Source organism: Pinus tabuliformis, chromosome 7 (genome assembly GCF_031772625.1).
Source record: "Pinus tabuliformis cultivar Carrire ecotype Pingquan chromosome 7, CPIR1, whole genome shotgun sequence".
In the NCBI taxonomy this organism is placed as follows: domain Eukaryota; kingdom Viridiplantae; phylum Streptophyta; class Pinopsida; order Pinales; family Pinaceae; genus Pinus; species Pinus tabuliformis.
Window position 1 is genome coordinate 1,288,356,704 of NC_142293.1, and position 26,312 is coordinate 1,288,383,015.

Here is a 26,312-nt window from a genome sequence, read left to right on the forward strand (position 1 = left end):
TTTTGAATTTATGTTCTCTCTCAAGTAAATTTATAAGGTCGGACTCATCTTCATGACAACTCATCAAGCCCCATTGTTACGTCCCATGACCTCCACCGAATTGTATATATTGAGGTACTTGCTCCATCATTAGAGACATCTCTTTTCCTTAGAAGTCTGAGATAGCCGAGTTTTCGTGGAAGGTCGAAGGAGGTTTTTGTTTGGGTTTACCTCTGCGTCAAGGAGAACAGTCATTGATCTGAGCATGGGCCAAGTCATTTAGTCTGAATTTGGTAGCAGCTTAGCAAGCCGAGATGGCACAATGTTTTTGGGCTTGTTTATCACCTCTTCTCATGAGGCCATATCCATGATTCATCTCAGGCAGATCTGTAGTTCTCAGTGAAGGAAGTTGATAGTCCTTTCATGGGTTCAGATCAGTCCTTATGGCCAGCGAAGATGATATTCATGCTTGTCAGTGATAGCCGCAGTGAAAGGGATAACTCTCGGTTCAGTTAGATAAAATCACAGTGGACAGTAAGATGCCCTAACCAGAACGTCATGCTGAATTATTTTCATGTTTAAGATTTGGATCTTCATCAGTCAAAGTCATTTTGACTTTGGTTATTGTACTCTCTCCTGTTGGACATTCAATATTAATAATAAGAAGAATTGATATAGGGTTTTCCCCATCTTGGGGTTTTTCCCTGGCTTGTGCCACATCCTATGTACTCTTTTCTTAGCTTGTCTTCAGCATCTATCCTTTATGTTCTTTCTTCAGTCACTGTCAGTTTGATAATGTTTTATGAGATTGCTAATGAATATAAAATGGTCTAACAAATATATGGAATATTAAGTGACTGCTCTTAGCAAAGAACATGTTATCTAAATTAATAGTGGGACTGGGAGGTGACAGTGAGAATGGTAATAGTTCTTCTTCGGCATCAATTTCTACAGTGAACCCAATAGCTGCATCATCATTTTTTGTTCATAGAACCACACCTGGTGCACAACCATCTATCACGTCAGCTCTTAAAAAAGGGAGAAGGAAGAAGCTGAAAAACTATTGGGCAGGTGCCTTCTTTGGAGTGATGTTCCCTTCAACGTTGCCAAGAACAATCCATTTTTCCAGCCCATGATTGATGTTATTGCTATTGTTGGTCTGGGGTACAAAGCCCCTTCCTATGATGACTTTAGAGGGCATATTCTTCAGAATGAAAACATCGAATGCAGTAAGAGATTGAAGGAGTTCAGGGGCTCATGGGCACAGACTGAATGCACTGCGATGTCAGATGGTTGGATTGATCAAAAGGGAAGAACCCTTATTAACTTCTTGGTTAATTGTCTTAAGGGAACAATGTTCATGAAATTTTCTGATGCGTCTACAGATATCAAAGATGCACGATTATTATGTGATTTGTTGGACATGTTCATTCAAGAGGTGGGTCCACATGTTGTTCAAGTCATAATGAACAATGCTGCAAATTATGTTGTCGCTGGCAAGATGCTTATTGAGAGGCATCCTAGCTTATTTTGAACAACTTGTGTTGCACATTGCATTGATTTGATGCTAAGTTGCAGGAAACACTGGCAGGGGAGGAGTTTTCGTACAGAAACGGAAACACGTACGGTACGGCCCAGAAACGCGTTTCTAGCCGTACTTGCACATTTCTCGAGGTGGAAACGTGGCCAGTACGGCCGGAAACGCGTTTTTGGGCCGTATGACGCCGTTTCCACATGCAACTTGACTTTTTTTTTAAAAAAAATTATTAATTTGTCTTCTAATTTTTAATTAGGTTTTTCAAATGCCTTCTAGTTGCTTCTAGATGCCTGTCTAAAGTTATAAAAGTGAACTTTTGCCCTAGTGTTGATATGCAGTTCATCAAGAAGTTTGAGGCATATGCAGTTCATGGTAATGTTAAATTCTTAAAGTAAAAATGATATTCTCCTTTATTTTTCATTTTCATCCTTTTACTTAAATTTTTAACATTACCATGAAATGACTCGGGATGTTTGAGAGTGGTTTCGCCCTCATTGGATTTCATATGGAGAAAGTAGAATTTTAGATCTCACTCAAAATCCAGTAGACTTATCTGTTTTTCAAGATTTCAGGATTGGGGGGATTGCAATGTTTCCATTGGATTTTATCATGTACTAGGAGATGGAACTTGTATTTAATCAAGAGAACCAAGCCCTCTATGCAGGGGAGACTCCCAATAATCAAGAGCATGTAGGGTACTAGAATATGAAACTTGTATTTAATCAAGTGCACTAAGGTCGTTCGACTATGTAGGAGGAGATTCCCAATCAAGCACGAGACAAGAAATTAGAAATTTCTCGTCGCTGATTTTGGATATTTCTATTTTCATTATGTGATCATTCATGAGTAAATGTGATGTAAATTTGAGACTTATAGTCTATGCATTGACAATTGACAATTTTATCATAATGTAATAAATTAGAATGTATCTTTATGATTGCACATATTTCACAAATGTCCTAATATATATATATATATATATATATATATATATATATTCGAGTTTCCCCGTTTCCAAAATTTGGGGGGGTCACGTTTCGTACCCATGCTCGTTTCGGAAACTCGTACCCGTTTCCCTGTTTCGTGCAACTTTGATTTGATGTTGGAGGACATAGGAAAAATTCCTTTTGTCAAGGATATTGTTGAATCATCAAAAAGCATTACAAAATTTATATATAATAATGCATATGTGCTTCATTTGGTGAAAACATTCACCAACAACAAGGAGGTGGTACACCCTGCTCTTACACGGTTTGCCACTAGATTCATATGTCTTCAATCCCTCTTGAATTCTACGTGGGATGTGAAGAGAATGTCTCTTCCAGAGGAGTGGCGTGTGTTGTCGCTCGTATTGTACAGGGACCACAACAATGGCTCAAGGCGGGGGCTACCACTCTGATCCTCGCCCACTTCGTTTTAGTTGTCTGCCAACAATAGGCTATGGGGGGTAGTCCCTATGGAAATGAAATGATGGAAAGCAAATTGGGAACCAACTTGCCCAGGAGACACAGTTGAGTGGCCTAGCTACTTGGTGAAATTTTAGCAAGATTAAGGATTCGATTAGATTTAGAATTGAGACTAGTGCCTTATGGAGTCAAAAGTTCTTTCTTATTATAAATTATGACCAAGTAACGGATGGACAACCGTTGCTTATATGATTAACTAACCTATATGAGATGCAACTCCTAAGACCTAAGTGTGATGCAAGGATCTTGGTTAATTTTAGATTATATGCCTAGTCTAAATGGAACCTTTCCCTTAACTGTTTTGAGAACAGTCTTCAGAGTAGGTTGTGGGATGGAAGCCAACGAGAAGCAAGCAAAGGCTTGATTAACGATACCTCCCCCTGTGTTCCAACCACCCAGTGCCTCCGGCGTTGCAGAGACTGTGGCTCTGACAACTGCAAGGTCACTGTGTTAACCACTAAGAAGGGTTGAATCCCTCAAGCTAAATGAGAGAGGGTTGTCCTAAGAGTCTATCAACCAAGCTTATGCTTGGAGGTAAGTTATTAATGCAACTACACTTAGGATGAAATGCAAGATTATGAGTGAGTTTCTTAGTTTAAGATTGTTTATATGATTTAAGTACTTAATGTTGATTAATTTATGGCAAGAGTACTTAACAATGTATTGAAAGACAATCTTAAACAAGAACAATTGCTCAATGATACAAGTGCCAATAATAAACAAGAGATCCTCTAGATACAATTGCTCAAAAAATATAGATCCACAAAGCAACAATTAACCTGTGATTCAGTATGATAAACCAATGACCATTATCCAGAAAAGACAATAAGATAGCAAGTGTTCTTAGCCAATATCCTTCAATAGGAGATGTGCAATTAGATTTACCAATCTTCAAGTTAAGAACACTTAGATGCAATTTAGATCATCACCAATTAAAACAAGTTACTTCAATGCCACTTATCCAGAGATGCTTATTAAATTCACAAGATGTCAATATGCCCAAAGATACCAAGGAAATATATGATTAGAATGCTTTAGTGAGTGAGCTTATTAGATGTGAAGTATGAACTTTATAGCATATAAACTCACAAGGAAAACACAATGTTAGCTACTTCCACAATGCCAAAGTTAGCAATAGAGTGTAAAACTATGAAGACACTTGTGCAATTTATGTTCCAATGACCCTTTGAGAGCAATAAGTGAATGATATGACAGCAGTGAATAAATCAATGTAGACCTAAGAAACAACAAGCCTATGACAACCAAAGATGCTCAATGAAATTCCCAACACTTTGTTTAATGTAAATTATGAGTTTAGCACTTTAAGATGCAATATTCATAATTATATCAGATCTGATCTAAATTATTACAGCAGTAAGTAAACAGAAAATCAGTGAACTATCGATGCTACAACAAGTGTCAAATTAAGCCTTAAACTCTTGGAAGAAAATTGTCAAACTGAGAACAAATAAAAAAAACAAACAAACAAAACAAAAACAAAAAACAAAAAACAATTTTTGAGCCATTTTAGATGTGTTATTCAAAAAATATGAGATTTGATTATTCAATTATGTAGAGAAATTTCAGCAAACTAAAAATTAGATCTAGGCTAGATATGCAATACCCAAGTGGCCAAAAATTTAAGAAAAATTTATTATGCAATTTTAGAGTATTTTGACCAATTAGATATGTTATTAGGGCACTTATATCACTGTTATGAAGATGAATTTACAATTGTAACAAAATAGAGATAAATTTAGGGTTTAAAGAGCAAACCCTAGGCCCAAGGCCTTGAAGATGAACTTGCCCAAGTTGCCAAAAATTTCTCCAATGATTTTGCACCTGAAAACACTAACTTTGAGCAACTTTTTCCTGCAAAACCCACCAAGTATTTAGTCCTGAAAATTTCAGAAATGGCTAAGGGTCAAACTAGGGCTAGAAGAGGGGTAAAGGCAAGGGAAAAGGCTCAATAAAGGCAACGGCTAGAGAAAAAAGACCAAAGAGGGCTGAGAAGGGGTCAAAAAAGGCCAAGGAAAAGAGAGCGAAGGGAAAAGGAGGAAAAGGAAGCCCTACAAGGCTTGACGCTGGAGGGAGAGGATAGATTAGGTCTTGAAAGGGCCACGGTTAGCCCCTAGGGCAATCGTCTAGGAATTCGGATGGGAGACGAGTGCCCTAGGGCCCACGGCTAGGCCTTAGAAGGCTTAAAACCCCTAACATTGGGGCTAGGGAGGGAGGTCGAGGCCTCTAGGGCTTACGACTTGCCCTAAAAGGCCTAAAATGCTACCGCAGAGGGTCTTAAGGCTAACGCAGGGGGGATAGAGGCCAACGTTGGCCTTGGAAGGGTCGGATCCGGGACCAGGAGGACTGAAAAATGAAGCCCCAACTTCAGAAAAATTTATCTCCTTCAGATCTACAATTTGGCTCAATTTCTTCAATGGCTAGCCCTGCAAAAAAATTTAGAGACTAGATCTTACCCTCAAGGGCCTAGATCTAGCTCTATTCCAATCTTTTCCGCTTGATCTCACCTACACAAATAGATTTACAAATACCCAAAACCCAAAATATATACAAATCTAAAAACCCCAACTGACAAAATTAATTTACAAAATTTACAAATATACAAGGGTTTTAAAATAAATTTTGAGAAATAATTTTTTTTGGATTTTTTTTTTATAAATGGCTAATAATACTTTAGAAAATTAATGCACATTATGGCCTTAGCGAAGTTAAATCAACCATATAAATCTCCGGAGTCCAAACAAGATCAGTTCATACCCACAATTTGTGAACTTGGAGACCAAGCACTTGGGAACCTGCAAACACTATATATTTTTTCTCAAGAAAATTTGATAAACCTAGAATTTATCAATAAAATGATTATATCCCCATCTAATGAAAAACAAATTTTAAAATTAATAAGCACAATATAGGAAAGTTTGTACCCAGCACATACCACAAATCAATAAACATTGAACACCATGAACTGCACCCCAAAGTCTTTATTATGATTCAAATAAACATTCCCAGCGGGGCTGTAGTGTTACATCAATCTTTCTGCAGCAATTTCTTAAGCAAACATCAGATGGCTTTTGAGACAAATGGCTCTCTAATTTATAGATAAATCCTACAAGTGGAAAAATAACAGTTAGTTGGCTTGATCCTCGTCAAAATAATCTTGGTCGTTGATAAATCCTTAATGATCTTTCAATCTTAGAAGTTGAAAATATTTATTTTGAGGAATTTTCGAATTTCTCATTACAATCATTTTTTATTAGCTCAAAATTAATTATTTTGAACTAATTTCCTCAAAAAATTGACTTTGACTTAGCCACCAAGGTCCAAGGGTCCAATTTTTCTTGAAATTTCCAATATTCCCTTGGTGGGGAACCTCCAAACATTAATTCTTTTGATACCCACGAATTTTTCCACTTTGAAAATCTAATTTCTCTAGACTTTTAATTTTGACTCTAACTAATTAAATTTTTGGCTTAAGATTTTAATTTATTTTTGCCAGAAAAATTAATTAATTAACACTTGAGGAGATTAATAATTTTTTCTACCCTCTCATATTTTAGCCATGGTGTCTAAGTATGAGGGACTATCCACTAAAATATTTTTTACATAAGATTTTTACAACTTCAACCCTGAAAGAGGGATACCCATTCGGCTTAGACCCTCTAATTACATACCTAATTCTGCGACAATATGATACAGTAGACCAAATGATTTGTAATAAAATAATTTAGCCAATTAGCTTAAATTATTCCCAAATCACTTTTACACAAGACTTGACTAGAACACTAGGACTCATCTAAGACTCTGACGACAAATTCCACCCTATCTTTAGGGTGAAGTTGGAGGAAAAAAACTTTGCCGACCATTTGTGTCTAGAAACACAAATAATTCAGTGAGACAAAAAACCTCCTAAGATGAAATTATCACCAAAATAATAGGTTTACCTAGGTTGTTACATACATTCATGGTCTTACTAGAATCATTTACATTAAAAATTTGCAAAATGGGTTTACAATGGCTGATGATCTTGATACTTTGAAGAAAAATATGGTACATCTGCTTCCTCAGAACTTTGACAAAATGAGTGCAACATCGTGCTTTGTTGCGCAAACCAGAGGGAGATGCCATATGCAGGCTAGTTTCACACCGAGAAAGCTTTTGAGCGGAAGTGCAGGAGGTGTGTAGCATTACTAAACCTTTGGTAAACGTTCTTCGATTAGTTGATGGAGACAAGCCCGCAATGGGCTACTTGTATGAGGCCAGGGATAGGGCTAAAGAATCCATTTGCATCTATTATGATGATAAGGGGGATGAGGGGTTTGAGAAACAACAACTCATATGGGCAGTGATTGATGAGTGATTGATCCAGATTTAAACAGGGACGCAACAAATTATAGATATAACCATAAATACCGAGATGTAGCAGAAATAACACTTCATTTCATTAATATCAAATACTGAAATATGCTTACAAACAAAATGGAAATAAGACTAGCTCGAACGATGGTAGCTTATCTCTGAGAAGAGATGTGGCGGCTACATGCCTCTGAACTGTGTTACAATGAGGCTTGAAGGCCTATTTATTATTGAGAAACAATGGAAAACCCTAAACATCCAAAAATCTAACCCTAGGAGATGAAACACCAAACTATGGGCCCTGTTGGGGTAAGTTGGTACATCAACTTCCCAGGGTCGTAACTTTGGCATACGATCTTCGTTTGACGCACACGATACCTCGTTAGAAAGATCTATCCAAGGATTACAACTGCTGATAGCAAATATCGAGTTCAAAACTCATAATCGCCACCAGTGGTTTTCCCAAAAAACGTCGTTTAAGGCCTCAAAACGGCTCTGAAAGTTCAAGACCCGAAAATCTACCAAAAATAGTAAATTGTGCTACAATTAAGGAAACTGAAAAACTGGAAGAAACAATGGTGGGGGTCCAAGTGGAAAAGGTGGGCGGCCACCAATATCCACCTGGATCAAGCAATGGTCCCCATTGCATTGAGTTCCTCCATGAGATGAGGAAACTTTTGTTAAACTTGGTCCCTGGTGAGCCACTTGCCCTAGTGAAAGAGTTGGCCTGCTTTGACAACTCGATATAGTTGGATCCTTTGTTGTCATGTGTTCTTGATCTGTGTGTCCATGATCCGATCAGTTGTGGCTTGTTCCATGCAGTCTAGGTTTAACTTTGTTGGTGTGAGTTGTTCTACAATGTCGGATGTGTCCAACAATGGTGGAAAGTAGGGCCGAAGGCAGTCCACATTGAACATTGGGTGCAGACCAAGGAATGGTGGAATACTGAGCTCGAAGGCATTGTCCCCTACTGCCTTGGTGATGGTGTATGGCCCATATCGGAGCGGGCGAAGCTTGCGGTGGGGCCTAGCGAGGCACTCCTTCTGCAAATGTAGCCAAACTTTGTCGCCCACCTGGAACTTGTGTGGCACCCGATGTTGATCATGTCGCTGCTTGTACTTAGCATTGCCTCTGTCCAAGATGTCATGGACTTGTTAGCGGATGTGCTAAATGTGCTCAATGAAGTTGTTTTCCTTGTCGGCTTCGGACTGGACATGAGTTGAATCTGCCTGAGTAGCTGCAAATGGTATGGCCACATCAATGGGACATAGTGGCTGGAATCCCAAGCCCACCTGAAAAGGGTTGTGGCTGGAATCCCAAGCCCACCTGAAAAGGGTTGTGGCCAGTCGAGCTGTGGAGAGCCCAGTTATAGTTGTGTTGGACACTGGGGAGGCTCTTGTCCCATGTGCGTGGATGCTTTGAGTTGTACATGAGCAGAATGTGTACGATCATCTTGTTGACGACCTCTGTCTAGCCATCAGTTTGGGATGGAAAGTTGTGGACTTAGTGAGCTTGGTGTCCAACATCGACCAAAGACTGGACCAAAATGTACTGAGGAACCTGCAATCCCGATCCGAGATGATAGATTATGGGATCCCAAAGTGTACCCACACTCGTTCAAAGAAGAGTTTAGCATTGGCTTCTGCAGTGATATTCTTCTTACAAGCCGCCATAATGGCCATCTTCGAGAATCTATCGACGACCACAAAAACACAGTCGTTGCCATGCTTAGTAGAAGGAAGGCTCGACATGTAACCCATGGAGATGGATTCCCAAGGTCGACTAGAGGTAGGCAGCAAAGTATAGAGGCCTTGCTTCTTGATGGTCGGTTTAAAAATGGCGCAAGCGGTGCAGGATCTAATGTACTTCCCGACATCTTGTCGAAGATTCGGCCAGTAGAAATACTTCTGCAGTACTGCCATTGTTTTCTCGACCCCGAAATGTCTAGCGACCCGACTATAGTGCGCTTCCCAAATCATCTTGGCACGCTCGCTTGAAGGAACACAAAGGTGTCCCAAGTGGCATAACAGTGCATCCTGGAGGTGAAAATTTGGCACTTGTTGACCCTCCAAGAGCATCTGGTATGTGTGGCTGAATTTTGGGTCGCTTTTGTAGAGAAGTGGCCAATCAAAAGTCTTGTGCCCACAAGAGTTGAGCACGGTGGTTAACGCCATGATCAGGGGTCAGCTGAGGCAGTCTGCAACATTATTGGTGTTGCCCTTCTTGTACTTGATATTCAAATGGAACTGTTGCAGGTATGTGGACCACTTCTGATGGAGATCATTATGCAACTTCCCTTCTGTCTGTATGAACTGCAAGGGTCGGTGGTCTTTGTGGATAACCGTTTCCTTCCCCAAAATGTAATGTTTCCATTGTCGGCAGGCCTACACAATGGAATACATCTCTTTGTCATAAGTGGGATACTTCCGAACTGTGTTTGAAAGTGTCTCATTGTGATATGCCACTGGAAGCCCCTGTTGAGTAAGCACTGCCCCAATAGCATAGTCAGAGGCATCTGTCTCGATTTCAAATGGTTGTTGCAAGTCTGGTAAAGCATTGGTGCAGAGCAGAGACGATGTTTCAACTCTGCGAACACCTTTTGTTGAGATTCAGACCAAAAGAATTTTGCTTTCGCTCTTCCCTTGGTGACTTGACTCAAGGGCCAAGTGATATGAGAGAACCCCAACACGAACCTGCGGTAAAAATTGGCAAGACCCAAAAAGTTGCGAAGCTCTGTCAGAGTGGTTGGGGTTGGCCAATCCCAAATGACTTGGATCTTGGCTGGATCCACATGCACCCCTCGTTCATCAATAATGTATCCCAGATACTGAACCTGAGTCATGCCAAAAGTGCATTTCTCCAAATTGGCACACAGCTTGTGTTGCCACAGTGTTTGGAGAACCTGTCGGATGTGGTGGAGGTGCTCTTCCCAACTTTGGTTGAAGATCAGGATGTCATCCAAATATACCACTACAAATGAGTTGGTGAATGGCTACAAGATGTCATCCATCAGCCTCATGAAGGTTGCAAGAGCATTTGTCAACCCGAAAGGCATAACCAGCCACTCGAAAAGGCCTTCCTTGGCTTTGAAGGCAGTCTTCCACACATCGGAGGGTTCGATTGGTACATGGCGATATCCAAACTTCAAGTCGATCTTGCTGAAATATTTTTCCCTCTTGAGTTGGTCTAAAAGGTCATCAATCCATGGGATCAGGTACCTATTACGGACAGTGATCCTGTTCAGCGCCCGATAGTCAATACAGAGTCTCCACGTCCCATCCTTCTTCTGTACCAACACAATCGGGCTCCCACAGGGCGATGAACTCGGTCCGATGTGACCTTTCTGCAACAGCTCCTGAATCTGCCTCTTGATTTTGTCGTTCTCCAGAACAGAGCGTCGATAGATGGGTCCATTGGGCAATGGCGCACCTAGGGTAAGATCGATGGAGTGTTTGACTTGACAGTACAGAGGCACCCCTGCGGGAAAGGTGAAGATGTCCTCATACTCCTCCACGACCTTGTCCACCTATTGTTTTCGTGCGAAGGGGCCCTGTCCGGAGGTCGTGGCCACCGTCTTCTTTCCTTGAGGGTGTATCATCAGAAAAACAAATTTCCCGGTTTTGGAAATGAGCTTACTGCATTGTTTTGCAGTAACCAAAGAGATGGTGGTACGCGGTGCTACCTCCGGTATCCTGTACAACTTATTTCCCAAGGTAACAATAACAGCACGAGGCCTTGACTTATACACAGCATCTCACTTCCACAAGTATGGTTGGCCTAATAATACATCACAAACATCAAGAGGAGCAACGTCACATAATACCTCATCTGTGAAGGGCTTGATGTTGTATGTAAGGCGACTCCGCTGGCTAACGTGAAGATCTCGTCCTTGGTGAAGCCACCCGATGGTGTATGGTTGTGGGTGTGTTGTGGTCGATAAGCCCAGTCGCTTCACGACCTCTGCTGAAATGAGGTTCTTTTGGCTCCCACTTGTCGAAAATGAACTGTAACGGGGAACCCTTTACCCACATCTGGGAGTGGAAGAAGCACTCCTCCTCCTCTGGATCTTCAGGTTCCTCCTTCTGGATCTTCGTGGTGGCAACAATGGCGTTGGGCTCTGCATCGATAATTTGTTTCCCTTTGTCATTCCCCTTATCAGGTTCTGACTCAGAGTCAAAACATGCATCTGATTCAGAAGCCTTCAGCTCGGCCACCAATGACTGCTTGGCCCAACACTCACTTGTGTTGTGAGTGGAGCTCTTATGGAACTCACACCACTTTCCCGTGTCCTTCTTCGGCTTCGTGGTATTGTTCTTTGCTTGCGGCTTTGGCGGGTTGTCTTGGGCCACCCCGCCTTGGCTTTGTCCTTTGTTCTACAGTTTGGGGGCATATTGCCCTTGCTTCGGATTCGCAGATCCAAAGTCTCGTTTTTTCTATTTAAGCTTCTGCTCGATCTTGATAGCGTATCGATACGTTGTGGCGACCGAGGATATGTCCAGGAACTCCATCTCATCCTGGGCGTACCTATGTAGGCAGCCGCGGTACTTAAGTACCAAATGCTTCTCAGAATCCTTGATACCAAGCTTCGTGCAAAGGGTATGAAAAACATTGGTAAACTTCAGCACGTCTTGGTCCCTTCCCTGTTGCAGCGTGGTCCACTTTATGTATTTATCCTCATAGCTCCTGACAGGGTAGTACTGTTCCTTAATGGCATCCCAGAATGAATTCCAAATGGGTGCAGCTGAAAACAGTGAGAACGCACTTTCATCCTTCTGCTCACAGTAGGTTTCCCACCAGTCCTTGACGTGGGGGACGGCTTTGAGAAGAGAAAAAATAATCTTTTCCCAGCTGGAAAAATCATGAACAAAAAAATATCCTTCTAGCAAATTTAACCATTTATCTACGGCGTCTACATCTATTTGGCCCTCAAATATGGGAATGTCAAAGTTTACTTGTACCTTAAAAGGAGTGGCACCTCCAGAGTGGTTGTTGGATGTGGATGCATCGCCGATGGGCAACCGTTGAAGGATCTGAGCAAAATTATCCATCATCGCGTTCCTTTGTTTCTCAAGGGCCTCCTCGAGCAATATTTTGATAGGATCTCCTGCTCCCTCGTCTTTCTTTTCTTCCCCCATGGGCAATCGTCGGGGTTTGTGAGGCTGGTCTTGCAAAGGTTCAACCAAATCGAGCCCTAACTCCTTATACCCCGACCTCATGGGGGGCATGCAAAGAAAAGAAGAGAAAGAGCAGACTGCTTTGATACCACTGATCCGGATTTAAACAAGAATGCAACAAATTACAGGTATAACCATAAATACCGAGATGCAGCAGAAATAACACTTCATTTCATTAATATCAAATACTGAAATATGCTTACAAACAGAATGGAAATAAGACTAGCTCGGGCGATGGTATCTTATCTCTGAGAAGAGATGTGGCGGCTACATGCCTCTGAACTATGTTATAATGAGGCTTGAAGGCCTATTTATTATTGAGAAACAATGGAAAACCCTAAACATACAAAAACCTAACCCTAGGAGATGAAACGCCAAACTATGGGCCCCGTTGGGGTAAGTTGGTACATCAACTTCCCGGGGTCGTAACTTTGGCATACGATCTCTGTTTGACACACACGATACCTTGTTAGAAAGATCTATCCAAGGATTACAACTGTTGACAACGAATACCGAGTTGAAAACTCGTATTCGCCAGTCGTCGTTGTTTTGGGCCTCAAAATGGCTTCGGAAGTTCAAGACCCGAAAAACTGCCAAAAATAGTAAACTGTGCTACAATTAAGGAAACTGAAAGAAACAATAATGAGGGTCCAAGTGTAATAGGCGGGTGGCCACAAATATCCACCTGGATCAATGATGGAACAATACACTCCATCATCCCATTCACGCTACAAGAATCTACATGAACCTTGCATTTTCTTGCTCCTGTGGTTTCATATTTGATGTTGAGATCATGGATGGATTCTTCACTTGTGTTCAGAAGATGGTGTCATTTCCAGTAAAACATGCAGAAATCTCTACAGAAATGGACATATACAGGATGGCAGGTGGCACATTTAACTTTGAGATGGCTATCCATGATAGGAAAACCAAAATGCTAGGTAAGTTTTAGTTTGTTTCAAATTTCAAATTTCATTGTCTCTTCATACTTTGCTTCAACTTTCAAATTTCAATTTTTTTCTTATGTTTCTCTTATTTGTTGTAGATGCGTGGTGGAGAAGCTATGGTGGCAGAGTACCAAATCTCCAAAAACTTGTCACTCGAGTACTCAGCCAAACATGTAGCTCCTTTAGATGCGAGCACAACTAGAGTGTATTTGAAAAAATACACACCAAAAAGCGCAACAAGTTAAAAAAATTCCAATTAATTTTTTGAATTCATTAAATAATAAAAAATATAATTTATTATTTTTATAATTATTAATTTATAATTTATGACCCTTGTATAGGTTGGAGTCTCAGCGCCTTAGCGACATGGTCTACACCTACTACAATCTCCTATTGCGGGTGAAACAACTTGAGAGGACACCTGACATGGAGGCCATCTCATTGCATGGGATTGACACCACTTTTGCATGGAGAGTTGAGATCGAGAGGCCTATCATGAAATAGGCCACTTGATTGGTTAGAGGAGGTAGTGGAGGGGGCAGCAGCTGCAGAGGAGCAACAGGAGGAGGAGGTGACACCAACTACCACGATCACCAGTAGAGGTCGTGGTCTTCCTCCTATGGCTCCTAGTTCTTCGCCTTCTAGAGGACATCAGAGTCCAATGCTAGCCCCAGGGCCTTCTTCATCTAGAGGGAAAGTTGTTACATTTTCTCGCAAGAGGGGCAGACGAAATCATTAGTTAGTTGGTTCATTTCATTGTATATGACAGTTGACTCATGATATGAGATACATTATTATATTTTTTGTTGATATTTTGAGGTTGAGTCAGGACTCAAGATTCAAAACATGATTCACTATTATGTGCGATGTAGCACTAGACATATTATGATATTACACATCTTATATATTAGTTATATTTTCATATTTATGTGTCAATGCATTTATGCTATATTGTGGATGCTTTAGATACTAAGAGAATTGAAAATTTTGAATTTTTTTTGTATTTTTTTAATTTTGCCATTTTTTTACCAATTTTTACGATTTTTTCCGATTTCGGACCCTCACCGATTTAATCCTGATCGCGATTATCACAACATTGGAACTTTATCTCTCATTGGCCAATTGGGGCTGGCAAGATTGTTAGATTTTCTTAAACCATGGTAAGCTTTGCACTTAAAGAATTCTTAACCAACTAGATAGTTGAACCTTTAAAGCCACTTAAAATTGTTGTTCTAATAGTGCTAAAATCTGCTAACACATTCTGTAGAAAATATAACAAAAACTCACAGGTCTGTACTAAATTGCATCACTGTCATTAAACAGGAGCCAAAATTACAGCACACTTGATAAATCACTGTTAAAAGCAAAACAGAAACTCAGTGACTCTGAACTGAAATCTGCTACAAGCAAAATACAGCAAGCTAATTCCCTGCTTGCTGCTGAACTAATGAATAAACCTATGCCACTGCTGTTTTCTTTATAAACTAAGAGTAATCTGAACACATGCACAACAGCACCTCAACTTGAGAAGATCTAAGGAATGCAAGCATGTATCCTCCTAGAGATCTGCACTCTTATATGCATGCATGCACCAAACTGAACTTAAACTTCAGCTATAATTACAAAATTGCTTAATAAACAGAAAGCTATAATTACAAAATTGCTTAATAAACAGAAATTAACACATGTAACTGCATGCGCCCTCTTTTACTGCATGCACCCTCTTAACTTATAAAAGACATGCAGTCTCCTCGAACTGGAATATACAGATAATCTTATCCTGTTCTATCTATAGCAGGCACGCACCTGCATGCATGCCCCCTTAAACGATGGAAGCCTAGATATAGTGATGCACCCTCTAGCCTTCTTTAATGCTGTGCCTTCATCTACAAACCACCATACAGCATAGAAATCAATGCTTTCTGAGTCTGCTGTGTGTGATGCTGCTGCAACAGAAAAGCACCCAGATCAGCCACATGTGTGCACAGTGCTGTACAAGACTATCCGAGGTACACTCTGAAAATGGCACCAACAATCTCACTCTTGCTTAAGCGCTTGAGGGCGAGACACGATTTTTCCAGGAATTTAAGCCCAAAGGATTAGCTCAACCAGTTGTCACCAACACTGTTGGCATTTGACTAGTCTTATGCCAACAGGTGCCCAGTTTGAATCCCATCACCCCTAACTAGTCTATGTCAATGGGTTTACTAGGGATGCCATCTACAGATGCCGGGAAGCATCCCTTGGGTTTCCCACGAGGTTTTCCTCGTGTGGAAAAAGGAACCAGGCAGGGCTTAAAATGTTATTTTAGATAATAAGCTCTTTTTTCCAAGCAAAACAAAATATGAGCAGATCTCTAATATAAGTGCCCATTGATGATTCCTCCACAGACAAGAATGATTGGAATTGAACTAATCCAAGCACAAAAGCAAAGAAAGGTTTAATAAAAAAACAAATATACATATAGAAAAGGATTTACAACATGTCTCATTCAGAGGTAAAAAGAAAATGCATAAATAAGTCTAATTCTTAGAAACTGTGATTCATTTGCAGTTCCATTTGTCTCAGGTGTGCATAACTAATATCTTTACTATATCCATTGCAAGAGAGTATCAACCTGTACTGGAACTGAATATCAAGGAAGTTGGCTCAACAGACAGAATCCTGGCCATAAATCAGTATACATATGCTGACCTTTTTCAACAGAGACATGGACCATAGGATTGAAATCTCTTAATGATTCCCGGCAGACTTCAGCAATCGATTTTCCCTTGTGATTGGATTCCTCAGCAAGAATCAAAAAATTTGCTGATGAAGCTTCTGCTGTAACTGGACTATCATCCATCAACGTCAAGTTACCAATACCTGCCAAAACTATGTTCTTGCACAGCTGCAAAGTAACAACAAAGATCATTATTCTCCAAATCATAGACATTTACAAAATCAATACTACCAATATGTAAGGAAGTGCAGCATACAGAAAACACTCGTAGACAGTGAGTAAATACCAATTGGAACCATGATAAATGTTTCTATTGTGTTCCTTGAAGACTTCAAACTTCATGCATCCAATAAATATGACAAAACGAAACATGAGTGCTTAATTGACAAGGAATAACCATACGGTTGAGAAAAGATAAGGTATATCAAGTTTTAACCAATGTTACCAGACTCGGAATTGGCAATAAATCGGCGTGGCAAATGAGCGTAAACTTTTAATTGGATTGGGAAAAATCGGTGAATACAATAAATAAAGATATATAAATATTGAATTAAACAAAAAATAAAAATAAATAAACATTTTTATTGATATTCAATAAAGCCATGTCCAACCCCGGATCGGGGTGCAAGGCAGCTGGGGATCATCGAAATGATTGATGGATTAAATGCTTGGGACGGTGGGCGGTCTCTTCCACGCCCTCACACGCTCTCCCATCTTAATGTTGTGAAGGGTCGTAGATCTCTGCGGATCCACGACGTGAAGTTGGGCAGACCACTATGCTTACAGGTGGTGGGAGTGGAGGTTTATTTAAGAACATTTGTCTGGCCATTGAATTGGTGTCACCGGTATCTTAGGGAGCCTAAGGTAACTGTTTGCTGGTTCGTGGCGCTTGGAACGCGGGGAGAACACTCAGTCGCAGTCCGTCTCTGCTCGAGGTTGGCGCACATAGTCTGGTATGTTTTCATGCTTATCCTATACCCTGGGTTGGGGGCTGCAATTCGTGATTCGCCTCATGTTTGGAGGGGAAAAGGAACAATGGTTAATTTGGAAGTTTTTGTGACTAAAAGCTCTGGCTTTCTCAACTATGTTATGTCGATATCCATCTTTTTTGGCAATTTACTATCCCGTATGGGCATGATTACTGGTTTCCGGATCTTTTTTATAATGTTTCCTCTACATGTTGATTACGGGCTTTTCCATTTCAAGCCAGAATTGCACTGGAAAACCCTGTGGAGAGTAAGGGTTCAGATTTTTGGTCAGGGCTGAGTCTACGGACTCTGGTCTCAGGGGTGCACGGGGGCCGTTGTTCTCATTTAGATGGTGCCTCACACTCCGGGAGGGTTCTTGTTTGTCTCTACGTATTGGCTCGGGCAGTGGATTTCTGGTGTGGTGTAGTGTCGTCCGGCACTACCTCTGTTCTTATGCCCTTCCATTAAGTTTATGTTTGATTTTCGAGTGGTTTTTTGTATTGTTGTTACTCCAGGTCCACCTAAGTCACTTCTCCCTCCGGCCTCTGCACAGTGGGTTGGCTCTCGAGTGTGGGAAGATGAGAGAAGGTTGATGATGGGTGGTTCGGTTCTTGCTCATTATGGCGAAGACTACTCCTCGTGGTGGTGCCTCTGGTCACAGAGGCTGTGGTCGCAAGAATCAGGGTGGTAAGGGAAAGGAAACAGGCTCGACGTCCAGAAAGACTCTGCACGACAGGAAAAGGGATGTTGAGATCTTATAGAATACGGTCCAGGCCTATTGCGTAGGGACCCCGACCCAGGTGAAGCAGTTGATTTCGACCTGGGAGGCAAAATTAAACTTGAAAGCTGAGCTTGAGCCGTCGACAAAGGATTGGAGTGATTTGATCCCTGACCCTGGTTATACCCGCGGCCACCTCACTTTGTATAAATAGTTTGTTCATCTCTTTTGGCTTATGAAATGTATTGTGGCTAAAGCAATGGCTTCTTCCCTCAACATAGCTGCAAATGTGGATTCGAATCCGGGTCTCAGAGACATTCAGAAAGAGCTCTAGCTAATTCAACTCCAGCTGCAACACTAGAATGCTCGCCTTGGCCACATAGAGCGCCATATTCCATGTCTTCCCCAATCTGAATTGCCAGGTTCAAGTGCAAAAGATCCTGCATTGGTAGGATTGTCAGATGACTAGTTGTTGGAAGTCATGTTTGATAATTTTTGGCTTATGCCCCAATCTAAATTGCTAGGTTCAAGTGCAAAAGATCCTGCTTCGGTGGAATTGTCAGATGACTAGTTGCTGGAAGTCATGTTTGATAATTTTTGGCTTATATTTTGATGTATATGTTGGGTAGCATTTATGTTTACAATTTTATGCTTACTAGATGGTTTACAGACTATAAGTCTTATAAGGCTTGGTTAGACAGACTCAGACTATTTATGTTTTGGATGGCTTATAATGTGGTTTGGTGGCCAACAGACTTGGTTTCCCACTAGGCAGGTTGAGGCCATTGAACGATTTATATGATTGTAACCTGCCTGATTATTGAAATGAATGAATGGAAAGGTATTGCCAAGCTTACAAAAAAAAAAGTAAAGCCATGTCCAAACAATGCATAATATCAATATATGTCCAAAATATCATGAACGAATAAGTATCTCATATATGTTATGAGTCCAAACATGATCCAAAGTATTGAGTCCTGACTCCTAAACAATAACTACATATAACTAGAAGCATTTGCTTCTAAAAGTTTACAAAATATTGTATACTGTTAAATTTGGCAACTAGGGCCAAACTCCATGTGGGTCATCTTATTTATAGCAGTGGATATTTTTTTTGGATCCCTCTCATTGATAGGTGTAGGATTGACCTAAAGATCATCTGATTCCGATAAGTATCCATGGAGATATGAATTTATTTGTGTTATTGGACAAATCGTCAAGGTCGGCCAGCAACCAAATAAACCCCGCAAGTGCTCAACGTTTTAGTATAAAAGGAGATGACTTAGAGTCATTTCTCACACTCACTTCACTCATGATCTCTCTCCACTTGTTTTGGGTTTGGTGGCTAGAGAGATCTAGAGGGAGAAGCCCTAGACGCTGAACCTAAGATGCCATAGACGCTGAACCTAAGATGCCCTAGTCGCAGTCTTATGAGGAGATCATCTTGCAAGTAAGAGGAGATCTATACGCTGCCATAGAGGAGACTAATTCGCTGCCCTAATGAGATCTAGACGCAGTCATGGAGGATCATGGAAGAGTCTTATACGCAGCCCTAATCACAGTCATGCAAGAAGACCATCTAGCCGCAGTCTTAAAGAAGATCTGGCCGCAGATCCAAGAAGCCCTAGCCACAGTCAGTTCTAATACGCAGTTAGAAGAGGCCATTATCCGCAACTAGAAGAGCCCTAATCCGCAGCAGAAGGAAGGCCCTAATCCGCAGCTAGAGGAGGCCCTAATCCGCAGTCAAGAAGAGGACAAGACGTGAGGAATGATAGGACTGTTTTGGGTTAGTTTCTTCCTCTACACAGGTCCGAGTTGAGGGGAAAGGAAGCCGCAGCTCATAGAAGGATTCTAGGGTCACTTAAGGGCTGACTTAAGGAGCCGCAGAGTACTGAAGTCTTAACACAGCCGCAGGTCATTTTGGGCAGCTGTAAAAGGAGGCCGAGACTCTATTTTAGGGAGTTGTTCAGCTCAGCAAGAATAAAAGGAAAGGCCGCAGCAATTTCAAGGAAGATTGGGCATGTTTGAGTGGGCTGAAGATGATTGTCATCTTGCCCTAACCAGACCTTAAATTGCAGCAGAGATATATCAATCAAGGGGAAGATGCATGTTGCATCTATGTTGAGTTTGTGCTAGGTGGAAGATTGTCCATGCGTGGACAGAAGTTTATGCAACCTGTGGGAGCAAGTGAAAACAAGCTACAGTCTTGGGTGTAGGATCTAGGTGACTAATGCAGTCATGGATGGAGCATAGATCCGCATTATAGAGGACAGTTTAGGATGTCCTTCTCGGAGGTTTGATGTCTCGGATGAGGTACAGTTAGGTACCTCTGCTAAATCATATCTACAAGTTACAGCTAGCTGCTTTGCTAGGCTGCAAGCCATAGCAAGTAGCTAAGGTTGTTCCATGACTGTGTTGCGGTATGTAGCATGTAGATGACAACATGTTGGGTGCAGCATAGTAATGAAGTGTTGCATAGCGATGATGAGATACAGCATGATAAGATGCAGCATGATGAGATGCAGCTTGATGTTGGATGCAGCATGGTGATGGATGCAGCAAGGTGATGGAATTACCATGGAAGAATGTTTGCCTTCATCCAAATTCAGAACTGCAGTCCATGTCCTCAGATCTGCAACCTCATCTTCATGGTGAAGATCTCTGCTCTTATTTTGTCAAGTCAAAGTGTTGACTTCTGATGTACATGTACTATCTCTCTCTGTTGAACTATTGAAGAATATAAGAAGAATTGATCAAGGGTTTCCCCACATTGGGGTTTGTCCCTGGCTGGCACCACATCTTGTGTCTTCTTGTCTTGGCTTGTCTTCTGCGATTTATGTTTATGTTCTATCTATAGTTTACTTTAATGCTGATGTGATTGCTAATCTGGAAAGATATGTGAAAATTGAAATAAATTGCTCTAAGCATAGAACATACCTAAAATTAACATATACTAATTAGTAAAAAAACAGTAACTAAGACTAATCCAGATTCGATCAAAACTAAGCAGTAACTAAGACCAATTTCACACGGTTCGAGTTCGGGTTTGAATTCGACAAGGATAAATTTTGATTCAAATTCGAATTTTCCAATAAAATTTGAATAAGGTTTGCCATTGAATTCGTCTATTATATATTTTAATAATATAAATTTTGTTTATAACATATTATATATATTTCTTTTATAAATTATAAGAAAAACATTTAATATATTTATATATAATATTTTATAATGCCTATATAATATATAAAATGAATTATAATGTATCATATACAAGATACTTATCACATTATATATAATATACAAAATATTTTATAGAATTATTATATAAAATATTAATCTACATATTTAATAAATATATAATATATTAACAGATGTATTTAATGAGTATATAATACCAAGTTTAATTTTAAAACTACATGCTATGAAAAAAATAGCATCTCATAAATTATCTCATGGTTAAATTAAAGTATCATGACTCACCCACTATTCATTAGCATATTAACCACTATAGTTGAACGATCATCGACATACTCGCTCATGCAGTCGCTCAATAGTAATAATACTTGCCAAGTTTTATATGTTCGGAATTGCAGGCCAACAAAATTCTGGTATTTTCTTTCGTTTTTCATTCGGCGAATCAGGTCAACGAAACTATGTGGCATGTGGTATTTTCATTCAGGGTTTAATTTTTCAGACAGTGAATGCCTAACAAAATTGGTGGCATTTCGTTCAAGTTTTTCAGTAACCAAAAATTAAAAAGGGTTTATGTTACTCAACAAACAAATTTGTAAAAGGGCTTCCAATTTTCACAGACGAATTTCAGTAACATGGTCAACGCGAGTTTGACTCACCCAAATTCAAATCGAGTCTTTTGCATGTCGAGCCGACTTGGACTCGCTAGTGCTCACTGAATCTGTTAACACTAGTTTTAACAAAGAAAATCCTCCAAAAGGGGAATGTAAATTTTCAAAAGGTGTACATGTGGCTGATATGATTCTCTTGAGGTTGGATTTTGTATCATCAAAAAATTGGATGCTATAAAGGGAAGCATGTCCTGACATGAGTTCAAAATAGTTCACATCCCATTTCATGTGGAATAATTAGGGCTTAAATAGAGGATGGGGCTTGGAAAGTAACTGCATTTAATGCTTTGAATACCAGTCAATGCATTGGGCAGGAAATGAAGGCCTTGTGTAAAAAAGTTTTGACTGAATGGCGTGAAATGTTTTGATGCAAACAGAGATAAAAAGTGCCTTGAGAAATATCTCACAAAAACTCATCCTTCATAGGAAGCACACTAGACACACTACATGGATCTAACTTGTTTTATTGTTAAATTTCTAATATGAACCAGATTTATTTTCTCATAGCAATTCAATTTATCCCCAATTTATTATATATTTACCCAAATAATAACTAAATCACCAAAAATAAAATCAATGGTGTCTTTAACTTCTAGAATTAAAAATATGCAGCGGAAATAAACCAAAGAAATCAACCACACATTGCAAAAATTAATTAACCCACAAACAATTTTCCATCATTTCATTATCTGGAAAATTTGGGTTTTTCGACCCACAGAGATACAAGGAGGAATACAATCTGGAGCCTACAACTCGACTCCCTCAAAATGAATTCGGCCCAGGTAAATTAACCTCAAGGAAATTTGCCTCCAAATGAAATCACTCTGAAGAAATCGCCCCCCAACAATCAAATATGCGCCCTGCCACTAATACGGACTGGAAAAACCACAACACTCCAACTCGGCCTCCTCCAAACAAACTCGATCTCCTTTCGGCAACTCAACCCTACAATATCCTCTGACTTGGCCCTCCTGGATTTGCTCAAACCCACTCGCACTTCTCCTCCTTTGCACACTGGTCACTAAGCCACTCGCACTGCAAAGAAAATCCCTCTCTCGTGATGACTCACTCACACACTTCTTCTCATCATTGTGTCACCACCCCCATAGCTAGCCGCCATTTATAATCTTCATTGAGTACAAATCTCTAACCCCAATCTCCCCTCTAGAAACATCTTGAATCTTACATCTAGAAACATCTTGAAGATTAACAGTTGAGATTATTTCTAAGTCACTTAAATAATTAAATTGTTTATCCTTATAAAATAATCCAATAGTCCACAATAATTAATTGACTTTAATTATTGTATTTTTCCTAAGTTAAATTTAAGAAAGAAGACATAAATCACTAGAAGAGGGCAAGTAATGTCTTCCACATGCTAAGACACCAATCAATTGTAGAAGACCTTCTGAAGCTACTCACATCAACACTCCCTCCTAGCAAGGAAGGGATTCTCCACCACCCCCAACTTATCTCGATACTTTACAAACATTCCCTTCAATAGATACTTTGTGAGAACATCTGCCACCTACTCCTCTGTAGAAATGTACTACAATTCTATAGCACCCCTCTACACCCTATCTCTGATGAAGTGATATATGATCTTGATATGCTTGGATCAATCATGAAACACAAGATTCTCAGAGAGCTTAATGTAACTTTGATTATCACAGTATATCCCTGTTGGCCCCATCTGCAAATCAAATAATCCCACAAGCATCTTGCGAAGCTATACTGCCTCACAACTCGCCATACTCGTTGTCATGTACTCTGCCTCTATTGAACTGAGTGCCACTGATTGTTGCTTCCTGCTGAACCATGAGATCATGGTTGATCCCAAGCTGAAATAACATCTAGATGTGGACTTTCTATCCACCACACTTCCTGCCCAATCAGAATCTGTGTACCCCTGCAGCTCCACTCCTCCAGCTCTGACATATCTCAATCCAAAGTCTAATGCCCCATGCAGGTATCTCACCACAAGCCTCGTTGCCACCCAATGAGCCAGTCTCAACTCAACCATGAACTGGTTGAGTGTCTTCACAACAAAACATATATTTGACTTGGTGTTGACCAGATACATCAAGGAACCTATCAACTACCTATACAGTGTGGGATCCACTAGTTCACCTTCAGAAGCGCTTAGCTTCTTCAAGTTAGTGATCATAGGTGTAGACATAGGCCTGCAATCCTCCATCCTGAATCTCCTCAAGATCTCCATTGCATACTTGCCCTGTCCAAGGAAAATCTCTCCTGGTTGCTACCACACCTCCAATCCCAAAAAGTAATGCATCAAGCCGATGTCCTTCATGTCGAATTCTGAAGCAAGATCCTCCTTGCACATCTCTATGAGCTTCTCTGATCCTATCAAGAAGAGATCGTCCACATACAATACCAAGAAGAGCAGTTCACCACAAGTATATAGTACAAGTTGTGATTTGCCTCACTCTCAGTGAAGCCCAAACCAAGAAGATAACCATCAATCTTGTCATACCATGTGCGTGGGGCCTGCTTCAGCCCATAAAGGGCCTTCTTCAACCTGCATACATGGGAATCTCTCCCATATACCTCAAAACCCCGAGGCTACTCAATATACACCTCCTCAATAACCCTGTTGAAGAAAGCAGTCTTCACATCCATTGATGTATCCTACACCCCATCTCTAAAGCAATGGACATAGCTTCTCTTATAGATGCAAATCTAGAGACAAGTGTGAACGTCTCTTCGTAATCCACTCCCTCTTTCTGGGAGAACCCTCTCGCCACGAACCTCGCTTTCTACTTCTCGATACTAACATCTGTTGCATATTAGATCTTGTAGATCCATCAAAAAGTGACCACAGACTTCCCTTCCGATCTCGGCACCATATCCCAAACATAATTGCTCATGATGGAGCTATACTCCTCTATCATGGCATCTCTCCAAACCTGCTCGCCTATAGTCTCCTCAAAAGCAGAAAGCTCAGACTCGCAGACATTGCTCGATAGTGCCAAATACTAGATTATCTGGTCGGTGATCTGCTCTACCTGAACATGCTCTTCAGCGTCCCTCAATGTTTGTTCATCCCATCTAGGCCTCCTCTTGGTAAAAATTGAAGGAATATCTAGCTCATCCTCTAAATTGTTGGTTGTGTCCCTGTTGGTGTTGTTGGTCCCTGCTCAGCCTTAGGAGCCTCTTGCTCCTCCTCTACCACTGCTTCCTCTCACTCATGAGATCTCTTAAGAGTCCTTTCCTTATCAAATCTGACATCCTAACTTAAGATCGCCTTCTTTTTTTCTAGAATGTAGACTCGATAAGCATTTGAAACCTCACTATAGCCAATAAACAAACCCCTCTCGAATAAGGGCTCCTGCTTAGTCCTCTTCTCTATTGGCACATTGGACATAAACTAGACTACCAAATATGCGTAAATGACTTACATCCGGTTTCACTCCTATAAACAACTGTATTACAGGCCTCAGCCCACAAAAACATAGGCAATTCCTGATCATGGATCATTGCCCTTGTTGCCCCCATGATGATCCTATTTTTCCTCTTGGCAACCCCATTTTGCTAAGGGTTGTAAGGTATTGTGAGCTCCTTCTTGATTCTTTCCTACCTATAAAAGTCTGGGACCCTGTTAGAGGTGTACTCGCCCCCATTATCTGATCTTAGCACCTTAATCTTCCTTCCGGTCTGGTTCTCCACAAGAGCCTTGAAATCATGAAACTGATTGAAGACCTCATCCTTGGTCTTTAGTAAGTAGATCCAAGTCATTCTGGAATAATCATCTATGAACGTCGCAAAGTATAAGGACCCTGTGATCAACATCACAGACATAGGACCATAGATATTAAGAATGCACCAAGTCTAACACGCCCTTAGAACTGGTCTCACTATGAGGATACGTATTCTTGCCCTGCTTGCCAAGTGCACACCCTTTACACACTCCATCCTGCTCCACCTGGATCTTTGGAAAACCAGTAACCATCCTCTACGCCATCAAAAGACCTCTATAGTGTAGGTGTCCCATCCTCCTATGACAAATCTCGCTCTGGATGTCACTCTCATGGATGAGAGCCTTCACCGACTATCCTCACAACAAATAGAGATCTCCCTCCCTCCTATCAATCACACGCTTCTTGTTGAAATTGGTCCTCTTCGGCCCAACAACCACTTCAACTCTCATAAAGTTGACCTCCAGTACTCTATCTTCCATGGTTGAAACTGAAAGGAAATTCTTCTACAAACCCAGTACATATAGCACTCCGTTCACCTCCATGATGCCACCTGAGTCCATCTACAACTCGATACTCCCAGTGCCCTCAATAGTATACTTGGCCTTGTCACCAAGCTCCACATTTACATCTTTGGGCCCCCTAGTCATGTTGGTGAAGAAGTCTCGTGATCCAGTCATATGACGAGATGCTCTACTATCCACGAACTAGACACCTCTCATGACACTTCCAGAAAGGAAAGATACTAGGGTGAAGTTTCTATCAAACTTCTCTGTCATCTCATCCATCTACACAGTAGATGCCATAGCAATCTTACCCTTTCCATTCTTTTTGTTAGGACATCGACT

At 40.7% G+C, this 26,312-nt stretch overlaps 1 protein-coding gene across 1 annotated transcript in view; it reads right to left on the bottom strand.

The window, feature by feature from the left end:
• The window catches only part of LOC149252209 (SUMO-activating enzyme subunit 1B-1-like), a 313,309-nt gene that overhangs the window by 225,589 nt on the left and 61,408 nt on the right, over positions 1-26,312 (bottom strand). The window contains exon 4 of the mRNA XM_089459659.1: positions 16,169-16,364. Coding sequence (XP_089315785.1) covers positions 16,169-16,364 — 196 coding nt within the window. The remainder of the gene's footprint in view (positions 1-16,168; positions 16,365-26,312) is intronic.